The sequence below is a fragment of the Haliaeetus albicilla genome, chromosome 10 (assembly GCF_947461875.1).
Source record: "Haliaeetus albicilla chromosome 10, bHalAlb1.1, whole genome shotgun sequence".
In the NCBI taxonomy this organism is placed as follows: Eukaryota; Metazoa; Chordata; class Aves; order Accipitriformes; family Accipitridae; genus Haliaeetus; species Haliaeetus albicilla.
In genome coordinates this window covers 44,158,721-44,177,298 of record NC_091492.1, presented here as the reverse complement: position 1 = coordinate 44,177,298, position 18,578 = coordinate 44,158,721, and the positions used below count along the sequence as shown (strand labels likewise).

At 54.5% G+C, this 18,578-nt stretch overlaps 1 protein-coding gene across 4 annotated transcripts in view; it reads left to right on the top strand.

Moving 5' to 3' along the window:
* Positions 1 to 1,496: 1,496 nt before the first annotated feature.
* AIFM3 (AIF family member 3) overlaps positions 1,497 to 18,578 on the top strand; it is a 49,734-nt gene continuing 32,652 nt past the window's right edge. For 3 of the 4 annotated variants that reach the window (XM_069795465.1, XM_069795464.1, XM_069795461.1), the window contains exons 1-2: positions 1,497 to 1,921; positions 13,684 to 13,835. In XM_069795465.1, coding sequence (XP_069651566.1) covers positions 13,805 to 13,835 — 31 coding nt within the window. In that variant the 5' untranslated portion in view covers positions 1,497 to 1,921; positions 13,684 to 13,804. Of the gene's footprint in view, positions 1,922 to 2,377; positions 3,282 to 13,683; positions 13,836 to 18,578 lie in introns of those variants that run through there. The other variant, XM_069795462.1, reaches the window with a different exon arrangement.

The following is an 18,578-nucleotide window of genomic DNA, read 5'->3' as shown; positions in this document are numbered from 1 at the left end:
CCTGCTGCAGTGGCATGTGGCGGGGTTAATTTGGGGGTGGTGGCAGGTGCAGGGCTGCGGGTTGTCATTGCCCTGACCCCTGCAGAGCTGGCAGGGAGCTGAGGGTAGGCAGCATGGTGGGCAGCTGTCTAGCACTGCTGGCATGGCCCTGTCAGCCCCCCAGTGAGACCCGCAGGCCCTGCCGCACAGCATCCACTGCCCCCACCAGCAGGCCCAGGATGGCTAAGCACCCTGCCACATGCACCAGGGTGCCTGGGGCAGCCCAGGAGCCTGGCAGGAGGGGCAGGACCTGCTGGTGACATTCAGGGCTCCCTCTGCCCTGGCAGAGGGAGACTGAGGACATTTCAGTGACAGACCCTGTGGTCCAGGCAGTGGCCAATGTGGGACTGGCGTCAGAGTGATGGAGTCAGTGCCCAGAGCCCAAGGCTGCACTCCAAGAGACGGTGATGGCGGATGCCCAGCAGCTCTGCAGTATTTATGGGGAAGGGAGGACCACCCACAGCCATCCCTCAGGGCTGGGGCTGCCCGCACGCTCTGCTGTCATGGGTCCTTGCCCTAGCCCAGTCACCCCATTGCAGGCAGAGCTGCATCTCCCAATGTTCCCGGGACAGCACAGCCCCACGGTGCTGCTTTGTCCCTCCCCAGGAGCAATGTGCTCGGCCCCACAAGGTGCACCAAAAGAGCCCCAAATCTTGTACGCTTGTAGTGTCAGCTGAGCCTGACCACCCATGGCCTGCTGACAGAGCTTACTGTTGGGATAATTCCCTGCAAAGCCATTTATCGACTCCTACCAAGGCCCAGTCCTTGCTCTTTGCTTGGCAGCTGCATGGGAATGTTTTTCCACAGCAGAGGTCAAAAATCCTGCTTGCTGGGTACGGAAACGGAGGTGGCTGTTGGCTGCCACAGGTCCCCACTGCCAGCAGTACTGCATCCCGTGGGATGAGCTCTGCACCATGACCCGGCCAGGCACAGCACCATGTGTGGGGATGCTCCTGCTCCGCTGCCTGCAGACATACCCAGTGGACCTGGTGTTGCTTCTCCTGCCTTAAAGCTGGGGCAGCTCCATGAGCATCCACAGTCCCTCTGGCAAGGCCGTGGAAGCATATGGCTGCCTGGGGCTCCTGCATCTGCAGGCTCCATCCGTGGGTAGTTTTTTTAACAGCAGTGAAAACCACAGCTGAACAGCCCAGTTTTAAGCCTCTCACCTCATTTGGAGCAGGGAGCAAAGAACTAAAGCTGTGCATCAGAGGACAGTGAACCACCTGGACAACCTCAGGGAGTCATATCATCAGGGTGTAAGACAGCAGTGACCCAAGACAATCTGTATCCGGGGGAGGAAAAACCCTTCCTCTGTATCCAGTGTGGTCTCAAAAGTCATAGAGGTAAAACAGAGGACGTATTTGGTGCATGCAATAAGAAAAGGCACACAGAGATGCTGACACTCTCCCCAACAGGGTATGGTGGAGAAGGAAAATAGTTTACTGGGGAGAACAGAAACGTGCCAGGCAGGCAGGAGGGGGCAGAGGTCCCTGCCTCCAGGGGGAGAGCAGAGAAACGCGAATCCAGAAGGAAAATGTAAGCCAAGTGACCCGGGAAAGGCCGGCCCAGGTTCCTTCCAGGAGGGCAGGAATAACCCCGGGGGCCGCCGCCGCCGCCGCCGCTGCCCAGCCCCGCTCCACCCAGCGGCAACAAAAACGCCTCTTGGCGCGCCCGGGGCCAGCGTGGCCACCCACGGCACGTCAGTCCCGGCGGCGGGAAGGGCCGGCGGGGACCCCCCTCCCCTCCCGGTTCTCCGCTCCCCGCCGCCGGTGCCGTCTCCGGTGCGGGCGCCTCGCCCCGCCCCGCCCTGCCCCGCCCCTCCCGGGGGCGGCCGCGCTCCCGCCCGCCGCCCGCCGCGCCGGCACCCGCCGCTGCTGCCCAGGTAAGCGCGGGGGGGTCCCGTCCCGGGGGTCGTTCCGGGTGTCCCGGTGCGGGGCTGCTGCCCGTAGCCTGCCCAGGACCGCATCCGCGCCTGCGGTCGGGGGTGGGGGGAGGATCGGGCAGTGGGAGCAGCCGCTGCCCGCCCCGGCAGGCGCGGGGATACCGGGGGCCCCGCACCGGTCCCGGAGGCTCCTCTGCAGCGGGAGCTGCCGGCAAGGCCGGGGGAGAGGGGGCCGGCGGCCGCCGCAGCGGTGCGGGAGCGCCGCTTGTTTTCGCATCTCTCTTGAGATGCAGCAATTGCTTAAGAAATTAAAGGAGGGGGGGGGGGGGAATAAAACAACAAACAAACGGCTGCGATTGCTGTCGGGGAAAAGCCGCGTTTCTCCTGAATCCCCGGTGCTGGGGTCCGTCCCCCCCCCAGCGTGTCCTTCAAGTTTGTTTGTCGCCGTTTTGGGGGACTGTAATCCCACCTGGGCAAACAGCCCCGGTTTCACAGACCAGCCGTGGGGGACTGGGACAATGCAGACGCTGCAAGCGGTACTTGCAGGTGCAAATGTGCCTTTGCATGAGTGCGTGGGGAAATGGTATTAGCAAAGTGTGGGTAACTGCACGGTCTCCTTTGAGAGGGAGCATCCAATTCCAAGTGCGGTGGATGGAAGCTGAAATTGGTGGTGGTGTGCTTTAGCTGTTAAGTCTTGGAAAACGTTGCCGTGATAAACTCCTTTTGCACTGCTTGCAGCTTCTGTAGGGAACGCAGTTGTCTCTTGTGCAGTCGTGAACTGGCAGTGATAGCTAGCAAGAGGAGGACTTGGCTGCCTGTCATAGAGCGATTGAGAATTAAAACTCTTTTGTGTTGTGAAACGTTTTGATTTTTGCATCAAGCAGTCTGCACCTGGGGATAATTTTCAGCATTTGCGCTTTTTATTGGCGTACCTTTGAGATCCGAACCAAATCTCATGTTTAATTATTTCCAATCCAGCTTGCAGAGGACGTGTTTGGAGGGGTGGCAATGACAGTGCTGCTGAATGAGCCTTTAACCTGGAGCCTATAAATTGCTGAAGCAGCAGCCAGTAAAACAATTGTGGCTAATTGTAGCGTAGTGTTCCCGCTGTGCTGCTTCGGGAGCCGGCGGGGCGCGTTAAGCGGCAGCTTTGTAGCTCTCCGGGCTGCCGCTGACACAAACTCCTGGTGACAAGGTGAAGTGCACCAGGACGCATCCCTCCCCATTCGACGAGGCCATGCAGCCCATCGGCGGGCCTGTGAGCTGCTCTCGGCATTTTGCAGCCTGAGTTTTGCTTCTGTTTCTTGGGGCCATGGGAAAGCAAATTACCTGGGAAAGCCAAACCCACGGTTTGCTCCAGGTGGGTGCAAAGCACATCTCGGTTCCTGCCAGGAAGCAGCTGGAGAGGTAAAGGTTTGGTGGGGAGGGGTGTGCTGAGAAGTGGGCAGGGGCCGGGGGTCCCGGGGAGGCAAGGTGATGGAAGGAGCAGGAGGGGAAGGAGGGGACTGGTGCGGCTCTGAGGGTGTCAGAGTCATTGGGTGTCAGCGGCTGGGGGACCCCTGGAGCGGGGGCCAGGCAGCAGGGTCGGGATGGGTGTGGAAATGGCAGGAAACTGGGAGTAGGAGGGTTGGGCAGAGGGAAGGGGGAACTGGCTGGAAAGCTGTCCGGGGGGGGGGGAAAGGGGGTGAAGAGCTGGAGAGGTAAAGGGGAGGTTGGGGTGCTGGGGAGAAGAGAGAAGGGGGTCCCTGTGCACCAGCCCCCTTGAGTTTGGCTTACCTGCTGTGTGGGCAGGGGACAGGCAGCGGTGCGTGGCACGTCCCTGTGAGCGCAGTGTGATGGTGTCATGGGTGCAGCACCCTTGAGGTGGAGGGACGGGAGGCGATTACACTAACAAGGATGTTTTCCACCCAGTTGCGCACCCCATGCTGGGAGGCCAGTCTGTGCAAGTGCTGGGAGCTGGGGCTGGGGGGTAGTTGTGGGAGCCCTGCGTTCATCCTTTGTAGTGCAATTCCTGAAAAAAGTGATAGCTTCAGGATGGAGACCCGTCTATTTTCACCCCCAAATTATTTTAAGTTCTCCCTGCCCTAAAAACATCATCCCCTCTCTTTTGTGTGACTTGGTTGTCTTCCCTCTAGCTCTTTCCAGGCTTTTCTCGTGGTGGGCAAACACTGTGCACCTCCCCGGGGTCAGAGCAGGGCTGCTGCGTGTTGTCTTGATAACACAGAGTGCACAGAGTGGTCTGTGGGGCGCGGGGAAGAGCCTTGGGACCCCCGATGCTCCGGCCACGCCTGGGCTGTGCTCAGAGTCCTGCTTCCAGTGAAGAGACCTGTTTTCCTTGGCAGCAGAGCCCAGCTTGTCCTGGAGATGGGGCAGTTTGATTCTGCTGAGGCAAGACCTTGCAGGGAAGTGGAGCTCCTGATGCTAAACTGGGGAGTTTTCTCCTCGTGGTTGTGGGCTGTGGCAGCCTGGGCATGCCCAGGTTGGTGGAGCAGGTGGAGGGTGGACCCTTGGGTGGGCAGAGAGGGAGGCTGCGGGCAGCTGGGGGTGTCAGCAGGACTTTGTGCCAGCAGCTGCCTTGGTTTTTGGTGGAGTTGCTCTCTGCAGGGTGCTGGAGATGGCGGGAAGGTGCCTGTGGGCTGCGTGACGCTGTAGGTGAGGCTGTGCTCAGACAACAACCGGAGCCCAAATGCTGTCTCACTGCCGCCTGCTCTGCGCCGTGGGGAGCGCGGTCTGTGCACTGCGGGGTCTGTGCCAGCTCCTGCTCTGCCAGGCTGTGCTGGGACAGACTGGGACTGTTCCAAACCAGTGGCCCATGGAGACTGGCTGCTTTTGGGGAGAGAAGGAGGTCAGCTGAAAGAGGGTGCTGTTGGGCCTCTGGGCAAAGCCTGGTCCCTGGCGGGGTTACTGGGGGTCATGCCAGTGTTCCTGGGGGCCAGGAGAGTACTGGAGCAGAGGCAGGTGTGCCGGCTGGTGGACTGCAGGGACTCTTGGGATCCACCTTATGTGTTTTTATTAATGGTCTCTGCCCACAAAGCAGCAGATGCTGCTGAAACTTGCTGAGGAGGTGGAGGTGAGAAGCATCGCTGGTGGCTGGAGTTGCCCCACTGAGCAAAGACGGGGGAGAAGTGGGGCATGAGGCTGTGCATGGGGGGACCAAGAGTGAAACAGGAGCTGACCTTCAGGGGATGGCAGAGGAGGACAGCCTGGGTGTACTCATCAGGGAGAGGGGGGACGTGGAGTCATCACTCTTAAATCTTTCTAACATTGCTGTGCCAGGCGTGGGGGACCTGGTGGAGGCTGGTGGCCCACCGCATAGTTCTGGGAATCACCGTGGGAGTCAGAACTAGAGCAAATTGCCAGAAAAGTAAGAGAAACTGGCAGCCCTTGTCTTAGGAGGACACCAGGAGTGTGTGTGTGGTGCGTGGGGGCTGGTGGCGTGGCGGCAGGGTGTATGTGGTGGGTCAGGGCAGGTATGTGCCTGGCTGGCATGGAGCCACACAGGGCGATGTGTGGTGCGATGGTGGGGCTGGGAGACAGGGTGCACTGCTGGGTGCCATCGCACGGGGTGAGCAGGTGGGTGGGAAACCAGGGCTCTGGGTCCCGGTGAAGGTCAGGACTCAGTGGGCAGGGGAGGTGCCCTGCGCCCAAGGACCAGAACCCGGGCTGCCCCATGGGATGAGCTGCGCTTTGCGGGACAAGCTGGGGAGCTGTGGTGGGGTCTGTGCTTCACTTTGTTTGCAGGGTGTGTCTGAAATGGGTCTGCTGCTGGGACTGCTCCACGGTTCCCGCTGAGCCATTTGTTAAAGACAATATTTTGAATGTACGGAGAATTGGCGAGGAGGCAGCTCTGCGGTAGATAGGGTACCGTTTGGGATCAAGGGTTGTTTTTTTCCACAGTGGGGACCAGAGTCAGCGCCAGGTCTTCCCTGCAAGTATGGAGAGTGCCAGCAGATGCTCTGAGCCTCCAGCCATCCCCTCCTCTTGTGCTTCTGCTTGGGGGGCGCAGCCGGCAGAGCCAGGTCTTGCTGGCTAGAAAAGGCACGCGGTCCTCCTTGCTCTGCAGAGCAGGCAAGGCTGTTTGCAGGCACAAAAGTCTTCCACGGGATGTGGAGCTGCCATGTGTCCTCTGTTCCCTGGCATGCATGACGTGCATGGCATTGCATGCTGGTGGGTGAGGAACTGAGGAGCACGGGGCAGTGTGTGTCCAGGCTTATAGACAGAAAAGTTTGCTTTCTTGTTTTTGAAGATCAATTCTGTCCAGAATAGAGTTCAGATGGAAAACCAGCTGTGTGCAACAGCTGGACAGAATCTCTCACCTGAGCAGTAAGTGTGGTAGAAAAAGTCCATTATTGATAGACATCAGGGACCTTCCTAAAACTTTAGGTGTCTGTTGGGACGGTATCCCTGAATACAGGTGTCTCCATTGACTTTCTTCTCCTGGCCATAGGCCCTTCTCTCAGACCTAGGTGTGTTGTGGCAGCTGGTGAGACCTAAGTGTGCAGGGCACAAGGGTGTTGGTGAGACCCATTTTAGGCGTCCTTATACTAAGCAGGAAAGAAATGACTCTGACATGCTCTGACATGGACTCTTCAGAGACATCCACGAAGGACGTCCCGAGAAGAAAGTGCCAAGTTCTTCAAATGGTGATAACATCGCTGTGAGTCAAAAAATTACCTGCAGTAACTGATAATGCTTCTGAAGGACAAAGTTCTTGAGGTAGAAATAGGCACATGTTTGCACACAACAGAACTGAGATACAATAAAAATAAAATTTTATTGTATGCAGGGGCAGTTAAAAAACAGCAGCTCCTGTTGAGTGTGGAGCTGTTGGACATTGCTTTAGAAGACGTACACTACAAATGACTGAAAACTAGAAAAACAAAGCTGCCACAGGGAAGAGAGGTGGAGAGATCACGGACGCAGCTGGACTCCTGGTCCTGCAACAGCAGGGACCCGCTGGCCAGAAATGGCCCCGAGGACCCTGGCAAGGGGCTGTACTCAGTGCTGCAGAGGAAGGCGAAAAACCCCAGGGACCTGTGCCAATCTGCCCTGGGGGTAAAAACTCCTTCCTGACCCCTGAACTGGTGATCAGCTGTACCCTGAGCATGTGAGCAAGACTTGCCATCCGGGCTCCCATGGTTCCAGGGGAGACCAGCACTGCCCGACCCCTTTCCTTCCTCCCCTGGAGGCATCTCAGGGGCTTCCAAGCATGGCAAAATACTCCGGAAGTGATAGGCCTGGGAGAAAAGATGTCATTCCCAGTCCTGCAGGAGACCATTGGGTGCTCCAAAGTTTTGAGAGAGTGCACATCTTTGAACATCTCCATTTCCCATTTCTAATGGGTGCTGCATCTGGCAATGGAAGAGGTATGGATGAGGAGCTCTGGGGTGGTCTCCAACTGCCAAGAGTGGATTTCTTGTTCTTTGTAGACCATTGAGTCTCAGCCTTTTCCACTGATACCCATCTGAAAAGGTCTGGTACCCTTGGGCACCCCCAGGTGTTAGTGGGTCTTCGCATGTCACGTATGGCATTGGGTCCATTCTCCAAAGCTTAAAGCAGGATTAGGGTTAGGTCCAGGTTGGTATCTCACCCTGTTCAGAGCTGGAATTGGATCAGATGACCACCAGAGACCTCTTCCATGATCCTGTGGCTACACAATAGCTCTTCAGTGCAGTGCTCTCAGGCGTGGGATTCAGCCTGTTGCCTGCAAGGCTGAGATGCAGCCTGTGATGCCTGTCATTAACGGCTTCGGGACCTCCTGCCGCAGGCATGTGAGGCTGCCACCAGGCTCCCAACCTCTCCCAAGTGTCTTGGTGTCCCTGGGGTGAATGCTGGATATGCAGCGTGCACAGCAAGGAGGAGACCTTTGAATGACAGAGGAGTGACATGGAGCTGCTTGGGCAGAAGGTGCAGAGCAAGAGGTGCCATCCTGATGGGAGATGAAGGCCAGCGTGCTTATGACCACAACTGCATTGTGGCTGCCATGTCACCCTCCCTGCGTTAAAAGCTGCCGAGTGGTGTCATGTCTCTTGGGTAGGCCCTTTATCCCACTCTTCTAGGGAAACAAGCATCCCAGGGGCCCAGGCTGCCTGTCTTTTCCATTGTTGTTTTCTTCAGTCCTCCGAACTGAGAAGTTCTTCCTTGGCCTTGGGGAAGCTCTCTTCCTCATTCTGAGGGAATGGCTTCCTTTAGAAGGTATCTCTTGCTGACCTGGTGTGTGTCCTAGAAGAGATCTTCCTCATCCTCACTTGTGCAGACCTTGGTTGTCCATGAACATGCAGCCCTTTTCCTCCAGACTGGTTGTGTCAATGAAGAGACAGAAGTCATCTCCTTGGGAACAGAGCAGGTGTCAGATCTCCCACTTGGTCACCATGAATTCCAGTGGCTCCTCAGAAACCTCCTCAAAGATTTTCCAGGCACTCTGCCAGGTTTCTTCCTAGGGCTCGCCCCAGGCTTCTTCCAGAGCCTCCTGCAGAGCACTGCAAACCAAGCAGAGTTCAGCTGGGGTGGAGATCTGCATGGAGAGGACAAGGCTGCTGATTCCTGCCAGCACGCAGGCATTGGAGCCTGGTTTGCTCGACCCATGGCAGAGACCATGCAGGCATTTCCAGCTGGGGGAAGGAGTAAGTCCAGACAGTGGTGTGTGGTGAGCCTGTCCCCAGCAGAAATCAAGGGAGGAGGAAGGCTGGCTGAGTGCTGGATCCTGGAGCTTGGTTGCTGGTGGTGGCAGGATGCTCCCGTTGTTGTCTTCTTAACCTGGACTGATGGTCATATTCTTGAGCCCTTAGACCTTGTGAACCTGAACTGTGTCCCCAGCAGCCCCAGGGCTGGCTTGAGTGTGGCCCAAGAGGAGGATGAGGCGGTGGAGAAGGTGCAGCTGCGGGAGGACCTGGGACTGTGTCCCTGCAAAGCCTTGATGATCTGAGATTGTAAGACCCAGAGGCTGAGGTGTTTCTTGTTCTGGTAGCCACGGCCAGGATCCTCAGGGGTTGGCAGCTGCTCTAGCTTCTTTGGCTCTTCCATCCTCACATCCTGCGGTCCAGCCCCAGTGCAGGCTGCCTTTTCTGGGAGCAAGTGGTGGGTCGGCACCACAGCCACCTGCCTTCTCTGGCCTTGCACCCACCGGCCCCTTGTGCGAAGAGATCGCGTCAGTCTTCTTGCTGACATTGGGAGCTCCCACATCACTGAGGAGAGGAGATGGGAGAAGGTGTGGGGAGGGGAGGTGAGATGTTTCACCAGGGCTTGAGAGGAGGGGTTCAGTGGGGTGGGGAGGGGACAGAGCTGCCCTGGGAGGTGGGAGGACCCCCCCTCTCAAAAGAGTCTGGCTGGGGAGGGGGACAGCAACGGGCCAGGGGTGGGAACTTGTTCTGGGCAAGTGGGAAGGGGATGAGAAGAAGCCCTCCCCCCCCCTTCTCCCTCTGGTGGCACCCAGGGCTGACCTGGCCAGGACCGGCAGGCAAGGGGCAAGTCAGGTCAGGACAATGTCCGTAAAAAGGTGAGGGTGCAGCCAGAAGCTTGGGGAGGGGATTTGGAGGAGCCAGGAGAGGCCACAGGGGCAGCTGGTGTCCACAGGCACCATGGCCCCCTTCCACTGAGATGACCCTGTGAACAGTGTCACGAGTGTGTCCGTGCTCAGTGCTCCACAGGGAGAGGTCTCCAGCTGACATCCCCAGCCAGAGCTAGCTTGGATTGCAAACTGGTTTATCTGGGAGATGCCCATGTCACTGGGCATGGCTCAGTGCTCAGACATGTGCCAGATTTCTAGGCAGGCAATACAGAATTATTCACTGGAGCAAAACAGATGCTGACTGTGAAATGTTGCAGCTGCATACGATGGACCTTGGTGGCCAGGTGATAAAATGACACTGTTTCAATAAACACAAACTAACGCTCAGGGGAAAAATACTAATTATACCTACAACGTACTATATAGTTATATACTTACCACATTACCACTTGGAAAAGATTTTGGAGTCACAGCAGAACATTCAATTAAATAGGAGCCTGGGGCTCAGCAGCAAGCAGAGAGGTAAATACAGCGCTAATAATAGCACTGTCAGTACTGCACCATCTCTCAAAAATGGTGCAAGCTCTGGATCCTGATCTGTGCATGGGTTGCCTGAACCTGGCAGGAAACATGGGCTGAAGTGTCACCTGCCTTATTCTTGCCTGCTCGTGGCACATAAGTGCTGTTGACCGCTGTCGGAGAGGTGGACATCTGGGCTGAGCTGTGTGGTCCTTCTTTTGGTTTTGTATCCCTCACCTGCAGTGAAAACTTGATGTTGCAATATGGCAGTTTTACTGCCGTGCAGTGGAAGTGCTTGGGGTTAGTAGTAGCGCTGGATTGTTTTCTACATTTCTCCTGTTGGATTGTTTTCCATGTTTCTTCTGTTTGGGAGCAGGGTGGTTTCTCTGGTGGTGTGCTCTTGGGCAGTGCTCTCTGTGGGTGATGCTGGAGTCCTGTTTTGCAGACAGCCTGTGGCAGGGCCGATTCCCCATTCACACTGGAATTTTTAAAGATGGGGCAGTATGTTCCTCAGCACCACAACAATTGCCTCATATTTTGATAACCCGTTCTTTGTTGCCCTCTTTGAGCAGATGCTGAAGGTGTTCCTGTACAGCTGTGAAGCACAGAGCGTTGTTTTGTTCAGGGAGCATATTATGAACTGGTTTACTGTTTACTGGGGCACGGACATCAGCTGCCTGACCTTGTATAGGTCAGTGCATTACTTTTCAAGAGCTAGCAAGGTTTTATGGATGATCCTGAGTTCAGTTACATCATGTTGTATATGAGCTTATTTCCCTTTCCTAATGGAGAGGAGATTTTGGCCATGATTCCTGCAGGATCCAGCTCTGGATCGGTACCTCTGGATGCTGCTAGCGGTGACACAATCCCGATGTGTCCCATGAGTCGGTCTGGCAGGGCAGGCTGGTGCCTTTCTGCAACCAGCTGTGTCTCAGGTGACTTTCTGAAACATCTCTGTGTGCTTGCTGGGACTGAGGCTGTGGGCAGCCATACGCCTTCTCCTCTGGTAGCATCAGCTGAAATCCTACCAAGAACCATTTTGCTTTTGCCTGGTTAACTCCAGGAGTGGAGGAGGGACACCCAGAGATGTGCGCCGTGCTCTGCTCTGCCGTGCTCTGCTCTGACCTGCTCTAGGATGGCTCAGTCAGCCGGAGCACAGCCTGTGCCTCCCAAGGGCCCAGGGGGACCATCAGTGGGGAAATTAGGAGATGTGAAGTGGGCCTGAGGGCATGGCTTCAGATTGCCATCTTTGAGGTCCAAACAAAGCAAAGGCATTTCAGACAAATGGCTGATACTCAGGGACAGGAGCTCTGACATCCTGAGTCCCTCGCAAAACCAGCCAGACCAGCTGGAAACCAGTCCCACGGCCATCTGACTGCGCATCAGCATCTCTGGGGGGTTTGGAGAAGATTGAGGCATCCCCTGGTGAGGCACGTTGGGGAGCCACCCTTCTGCCATCCACCCCACCGCCTGCCCGGGTGGTTGGGGGGTGGTTGGGGGTCCCCGCTGCGCTCCCCCGCATGCGCAACATCCCGAGGGCTTGCTCCGATGCTGCCTGGGCAATGCCTGCCTGGGGTGTAGCCCTGTCCTGCCAGCACAGTGTCCACTTTCTGCTGCAGGAAACCCACAGCAAATGGCTGCTCCGGGTTAGCAGGGGGTTTGGTTTGCTCTTGAGTCGGCTGTGGGGATCAGCTATCGCGGACCTCGGGGTAGGCTGGTTGCCTTCCAGAAGAAAGCCCAGCCTCTGTGTAGGTGACAGTATCTTCGTTTCAGCTTTCTCTTTGCTCTCCTTTGCGTGGCTCATGTTGTCTCATTGGTGCGTTCTGCTCACAGTGGCACCTCATTTTGGTATGAACTCACTTAGGTTGGGTTTTACTTTCCTTTCTGGCTTGATGCTGAGGATGTCCTGGATGTCCCCCCCAGCTCATCCCCCATCACCCACGCCTCCTTGGCACTCACCTCCTGCCTCCTTTTTTGCCAGCCTTTGCATGGTATTTTATTACGCGTTTTACACTAAATTACTGTCCTGTATCACTGATACATCAATGGCTTGAGACCCTGTTTCTCTGATACAAAGACATTTTCCCTTCCTTCCTGCCAGTTTTGGCAAAGGGCCATGCAGCAGTTACTGCATGGGACTTCTCCGTGGTGGTTTTCCCCAGCGCTCCCAAATCTTCCTCTGCATTTGTGCACTTTCTTACATGGCATCTTTTTTTGCATTTGCTCTTGCATAAATACTGGTGTGCTGCTTTCCTTGGATGCTCTTGCGAGAAGAGCTCTTGGCTCTCCCCTGCTCTATTTAATGTTCCCCCTTTGCAAATGAGCTTATTTGGCGGCTCCACACACATCTGATCCCTCTTTGTAGTCTGCAGGCAAGCTTGTCTGTTTTTTGTCCTGTTAATAGTCTGTCCCAAACCGGTACCCCTCAGTGCCCATTATCAAATGGCAAGTGTCTGCTTTGCACTACGCAGCAAGGCACTGGTCTCTTGTTCCTCTGTAGCCTGGATTACTTATTCAGCATACTTCAGGCTTTGAAGGTGCTCCTGCAACGCACCTGGGACTTGGTGGAGGTCATGCCATGCACGGCAGAAGGGGAGTTGGAAAGTGTGCGGGAAGGAGTGTGTGTGTTTTGGAGGGATATAGCTGAAAACGTAGGGATGCATCCGGATATTTTGAGTTGGTCATTAAGTAAAGGGGAGGAATTGCAGTGCTTGGCGCCTGCCTCCTGGCACTTCTGTATTTTCTTCCCTTCGGAAAGATCTTGAGGCACTTTCTAAGCTGCAGAAAAGCCTACTTTGCCTGTGTTAAAATATCCTTTGGAAATGGTTTTAACTTCCTGCCCAGATTGGAAGGCTTTGTGAAAAATATATGGTGAAACCATAGTAAATCAGTTCAAGTACAGGTATGAATGGGTAAAATTAATGAAATGTTCTATTTTATTGCCAGTTGTGTTGTACGAATCTTTGCTGTTTTCAGTCAAGGAATATAATCAAAAAGGTTTATCCTACTTCTTAGTCTGTACCAAATCTGGGAGCACTATCAGTTAAAGCTAACGAGATAAACGCAGCTGGAAGTGGTCTATTTGCCTGTCCCACTTAAAAATAAAAAAATCTTGTCTTAATAGTATAAAAAACTGGGTTTTGGTGTAAAATGGCCTGATACTGAAAACCCTTTCTAAAATAAGCAATTGTTCCAAAGCGAATGGGATTTCTGCAGGAATGAGCATTACTGGAAAGGGGGAACTTGCAGGACTGGGCAGTAAAGCAGATTTCTTTTTTCTATCACCTAATAATAAAAGAAAAAAACCTGACTGAAATGTATTTATGGTTTAATCATTGTATTTGGGCTGTGACCTATGTGCGTAGAGATTTAATTCCCAAAGGCAGGGCTTTGGAAAGTTATTAAAGTCTGAACATAAATGATATGAGGGCTTCTGCAATTTTAAACTTTGAAAGGATAATTGAATTTATAAACTTCATAACCGAATTTACCGGCAACTCCTAGCACGGTCACCCCAGCGTCACGTTTTCCCCTTGCCACTCGGTCACCGGGGGTGCGTGGGGCTTGGCACGACTTGCCCCCGTGCTCCACGCACCCTCCATGCTCGTGCTGCCCGGCTCCTGCCTGCAGCTGTTGGCGCAGGCAGCAGCGCTGCTCGCCGGCTTTCCTCCCTTCCCTGCAGCACCCGTGTTCCCTGCCCGTACTGGTTCTCACGGAGCTTTTCTACCCGACGCAGGTTGTGAACGACGCCTGGAGCCTGGGGTGGCCGAGCGGGCGGTTTATCATGCGAGGATGTGCCCGTGCCCTCGCTGACCTGCCTGCTGTCTGTGTCCCAGCTGCCTGTCCCGGCCGGCGCCATGGGAGGATGCTTCTCCAAGCCCAAACCAGGTGACTGCCATCCCGCCGTCTCCGTGGGGAGAAGTAGGTCAGCGGCAGCGGACGCTGGCCGGGGGAATGTTAATTCTCGGCTCCTGCGGGGAGGATTACGGGCCCATTAATCCCCCCCAAATTCCTCGGTGCTCTCGCTCCCAGGCAGGGAGCTGTGCGGGGGCTGCAGCGGTGCCGGGGGGTGGGAGGAGAACTGAGCCGGCACCCTGCAACCCCATCCAAACACCCGCTGCCAGCTCTTCCCCATCCCATCTCCTCGTACCCCCACCACCCTCCCCGCTCCTGCCTTCCTGCAGCACTGGAGGGCAGAACTGCCCCCCTCATGCCCCAGGGTGGGTTTGTGTGACAGCTGTTCCCGTACCAACGTGTGTGGCTCCGGCACCTTCCTTGCTGCCGCGGCTTTGCCACTAGCTGGCCAGCCCTTAATTTTGTCCCTGCTGGAAGGGAATGACCAGGGAAGGAGCAGGACCACCAACTGCTTGATTTCTCGGTGCTTTCTCAGTCCCACCACCCAGGCCAGGTCCTGGGGCTGCTCCGCTCTCTGGATTTTATTTTCTTGGTGAAGCTTATCCGTCATGCTGCCGCCAGTGGGGAAAGCAGCTGCAGGCACCTGGACATCAAGGATGTTCCCCTTGCCCCCCATGCTCCCGCTGCGTCTGGGCTGGATGGGCTCCCTGCTCTCTGCGGTTTGGCAAAGATGGGCGTACGTAGGAGAGGAAGGGGCTGCAGTTCAGGCTGCATGGGCAAACTGGCTGGTTGAGGGAGGTCTGGAAGTGTCAGCGTTAAGCCTTGTCCTGAGACCCGGCTGGCAGCCTGGGCATGAGCAGGCACCGCGTGGTCGCCCTGGCTCATCATACCCGGCAGCACCTGCATCGCCCCAGTGCTGGTCCGCAGGGACCGATGCTGGTGCATGGGGGGGCTGGTGCAGTCGGCGTCGCCGAAGCTGCCTTCGAGGAGAGCTCCCATCCTGCCGCTTGTTTTGGCCACCTAAGAGGGAGCCGAAGGACCCTGTCCTTGTTACCTGCTTGTGCCCAAGGGCAAGGGGAATCAGGTAGTCACGCTGATCGATCAGATCAGGCAGCATCCACATGTAGCCTTTTCACGTGGCAAAATGTCTTTTGGGGACCTTTTATTGGCAATTTGTCTTCATTGCCTCAGGCAGTGGGGATTTCAGGTTGAAGGACTCCAAAGGTCAGAAGGCCAACATGAGTTGTGTCTGCAACCCACTGAGCATCCACTGAGTGAGGTCCTCTGCCTTTGCTTTGCAAGGCACAAGGGGAAAATACAGGTGGTTTTCTGCCCTTGACCTGTACTGGGATTATTTTACGGGTCATTGCAGTGCCAAAGTAATATGGCATTGGACACTGTGAACTGTAAGTTTTCTTTTGTGAAAACTCATGCTGTTTATATCCTTCCTTGAAACGTTTAAGGAGTGAAAACGCATCCAGGAATAAATGCCTTTGTTGACTAAACTTGTAACAAACTCTGCTGGCAGTTCCACTTTATTTTGTATACCATCAGCAAAACTGTGTTTAATCTTGGACCAGTGGAGGAATAAAAGCGCTCTGCAGGCATATCTCCTGAACTGCAGATTTTCATGTAGAGCTGTATTTGCATAGCAGGGCCAAATGACTGAAAATGCCATCCTGTAGTGTAGTGCTCTCTCTGCAGCTCTGGTTTTGATTAGCAGTCTTCAAAGGCTTTTGACAAGCCTTTCCCCGGTCCCTGCTTAGCACACCACTGACTGCGGTGCTTCATTTCAGTAGTTATAAAACCTGCAAATGCAGTGAGGTAAACAGATGCATTTGCAGATACCAATTGTTCTGGCAAAGAGGCTTCACAGCCTTTTTATGATATTGGTCATTCCCATTTCTTGCGGGAACTGTGCACCATTGGAGTTAAGTAGTGGACTTTCCTGTTTCTAAAAATCTGCCTATCACCTGTACAAACAAGAAGCAAATCACGCAGGGGCAGAACAGGGCTATTTTCTCCGTCAGTGCTGTTTCGACATGAAGGGAATATTTCAGGCGCAGCCTGAAGTCAACAGAATTTATTTAGACACCTTTGAAAGATGTATACGAGGTCCTTATCTGCTCCATCATCTTATATCCGAGAAAGACCCTCAGGCCCCCTGAGGACCCTCAGCATTTCTCGAGGTAACCTTGACACTGCACCACATGCATTGTTATGTGCCAGGAAGACCTTTTGATGAGCAGATCACCGATACAAGAGCTTTGAGGAGTGGAGTCCTGTAACAGTAAATAACTATGCTGGCTGTACCGGAGGCCAGCCCCGAAGTCTGGCTGCTGCTGCAGCACCCGACCCCATCCTGATATTCAAGTGTTTAATTAAGAGCTTATGTTCAAGCAGCGAAGTAATCTTCTGTTATCTCTAGTGCTGCAGTCCCGTGATGCCGGATCCTCTTCTGAAGGCCCAGTTCTCAATCTCTGCATAATTTTTTTTCCTCCGGTTTTTCTCTGGGTGCGTGATGCATAAGCGATGAGCTGCCAGCTGGCAGTCTGCGTGGGATCCCAGCACCCGCTCCAGGAGAGACAGCCAGGTCAGGATGACGGGTAAAGGGAACCATCGTGCGCCAGTGACTGCTCGGTGTGAGCTGCAGCAGCACCGTCTCCACACCAGGCGTGGGAGAGCGGCTTGCAAGACCTATAAAGTTGTGATTGTTTTATTTGCACTCAGCGCTTGATGATGGGGCAGGGCAGCAGCATGTGTGCGGGTGAGCTTTGCCCTCACACAGAGGATGCATTTGGCTCTGAGCAGGGAACACGTTCCCTTCGCAGGGATGCTGCATGCTGTCGGAGGGGGTGCTGTGGGCTGTGTGTCCTTCTGAGGTTGGCTCTGAGGGTGCCGCCAGGCTTGGCTGACAAGTCCTACCTCCTGGTTTTTGGGAGCATGGCATTTGCTGAACAGGGGGTCTGGAGAGGGAGGGTGAAGCTGGGCACATTTGATGTGATGGTTTTGTTGTTAGCTCTGTCATTTTTAATAGAAATGGTTTGGAGTCTCTTTGAGACCACCTAAAGTAGTTGTCATCGAGGACAGCAGTTAAGAGGCAGTGGGGGCGAGCCCGGGGGGTGCCTGGAGAGCACAGCTCTGGCAGGGCAGAGTGAGGCCCCAAACACGTCCTGCAGCGGAGGATTTACTCTGTGCTGGCTGTGGGAAAATAAAACCCTGCTGGGGTAAACCAGCCTTTCTGGCTGTGCCCACCGCACCCCGCGGGTCCCTCCATCGTCACTACCCGCGACGCTTTTCTGGTTTCCACCGCTCTCGGAGCCGTCGGCACCATACAGCCAGTACGAGGCTCTTCCCTGACCCCGGTCCTCATTTGCCCTGTGCCAGCAGCCCCTAAGCAGCAAACCCTGAGGCATCGCAGGATTTTGTGGGTGGGGAGGGCAGACACGGGGCTCTCCCCTCTGCTGGCCCACCTCCTCCATCCCCTAGGGCCAGGCATCTTCATCTCACCCAGACTCCCTCAGGTTCCAGCCAGCTCTTGGCTCATGCCAATTCGGTCTTCCCCTCCACTGCCGAATTAACTTAGTATTTTCCTTGTTTCTACTGTTTAAAGTATTACGCTTTAAATGGCCTTATACCCGTAGTTTAAATTTAGCCTCTAGAAGGGCACTGAGCCATACAGGGAACCTAATCCTGTGATAAAGAAGTCTTGGGTCATTTAATTGCAGTAATTTTTTCTAAAAAGGACTGTGGCCCTGCACCGCAACCCAGCCACCCTCCACCTGCCAGCGCCCTGCCCAGGGGTCGATGCCAACATTTCCAGCCTTGTGTCGCAAGTACCTGCCTAAAAGCAGGCAGAGGCTTTGACTTGTCCCACAAGGCTGTCATAGTGATGGAGAAGGAATAAATTTACAGGAGATGTAATGGAGCATTAATGACTGACTGCCAGGTGTTAATGACATGAGGCAAAGCACAAGAGCATTGTGGCCACAGTGTGGAAAAAAAAAACAAACCCAAACCTGAGCCAGCTGTGATAAATGGGGTTGGGATGTGGCTCCTGGGTGTGCACGTAGGGGTCCCAGCAGTGCTCTGACCTAAAGGCTGAAAAGCTGGGAGGAAAAAAAAAATTGGGTCAAAATTTATAGTCTTGACAAGAGTCCGTATTTTAAGCAATCTATGATTTTGTGCAGCTGACTCAGGATTTTTGAATACTGAGAGCTGGCAGTGCTGAGGTGTATGTGGATGTGTGGTATTAGCACCTGCTAATGCTCAACTGTTTCATCTGCTTTTTTGTATATTATGAAATACTTCCAGCCCTGGCCTCCTGGTCCTTATATATATATATATATGTGTGTGTGTGTGTATATAGATAAAAAATACATTTTTATTAAAAATCTACATGAACACACAAAACCACATACATATGCATATATATGTATGTAAGTGATGCTGGTGGCACAGTGCAAGCCAGCATATCTGTATGTCTAGACGCATACATATGTGTGCTCGGAGAGCAGCAGTTACTCTGCCCTGGAAGCTACAGCTGTCACCCTTGTTCCCACCAGCCGTGGCCGGGGCAGTGCTGCTCCTCAGGGAGTCGACCACCATACAGATTTGCAGGCATGTACCTAAAACTTTCCAAACAGTTTGCTTTAAGGTCAGGAACTTCTTCTAGCAGTTACAGAAAATGACTGTCAAAGGGTTGGAATGTGCTGGACCCAGCAACACGGTGCCAGTCGGATTTCAGAATTAAAATTGGGTTTATAAATATTTCAT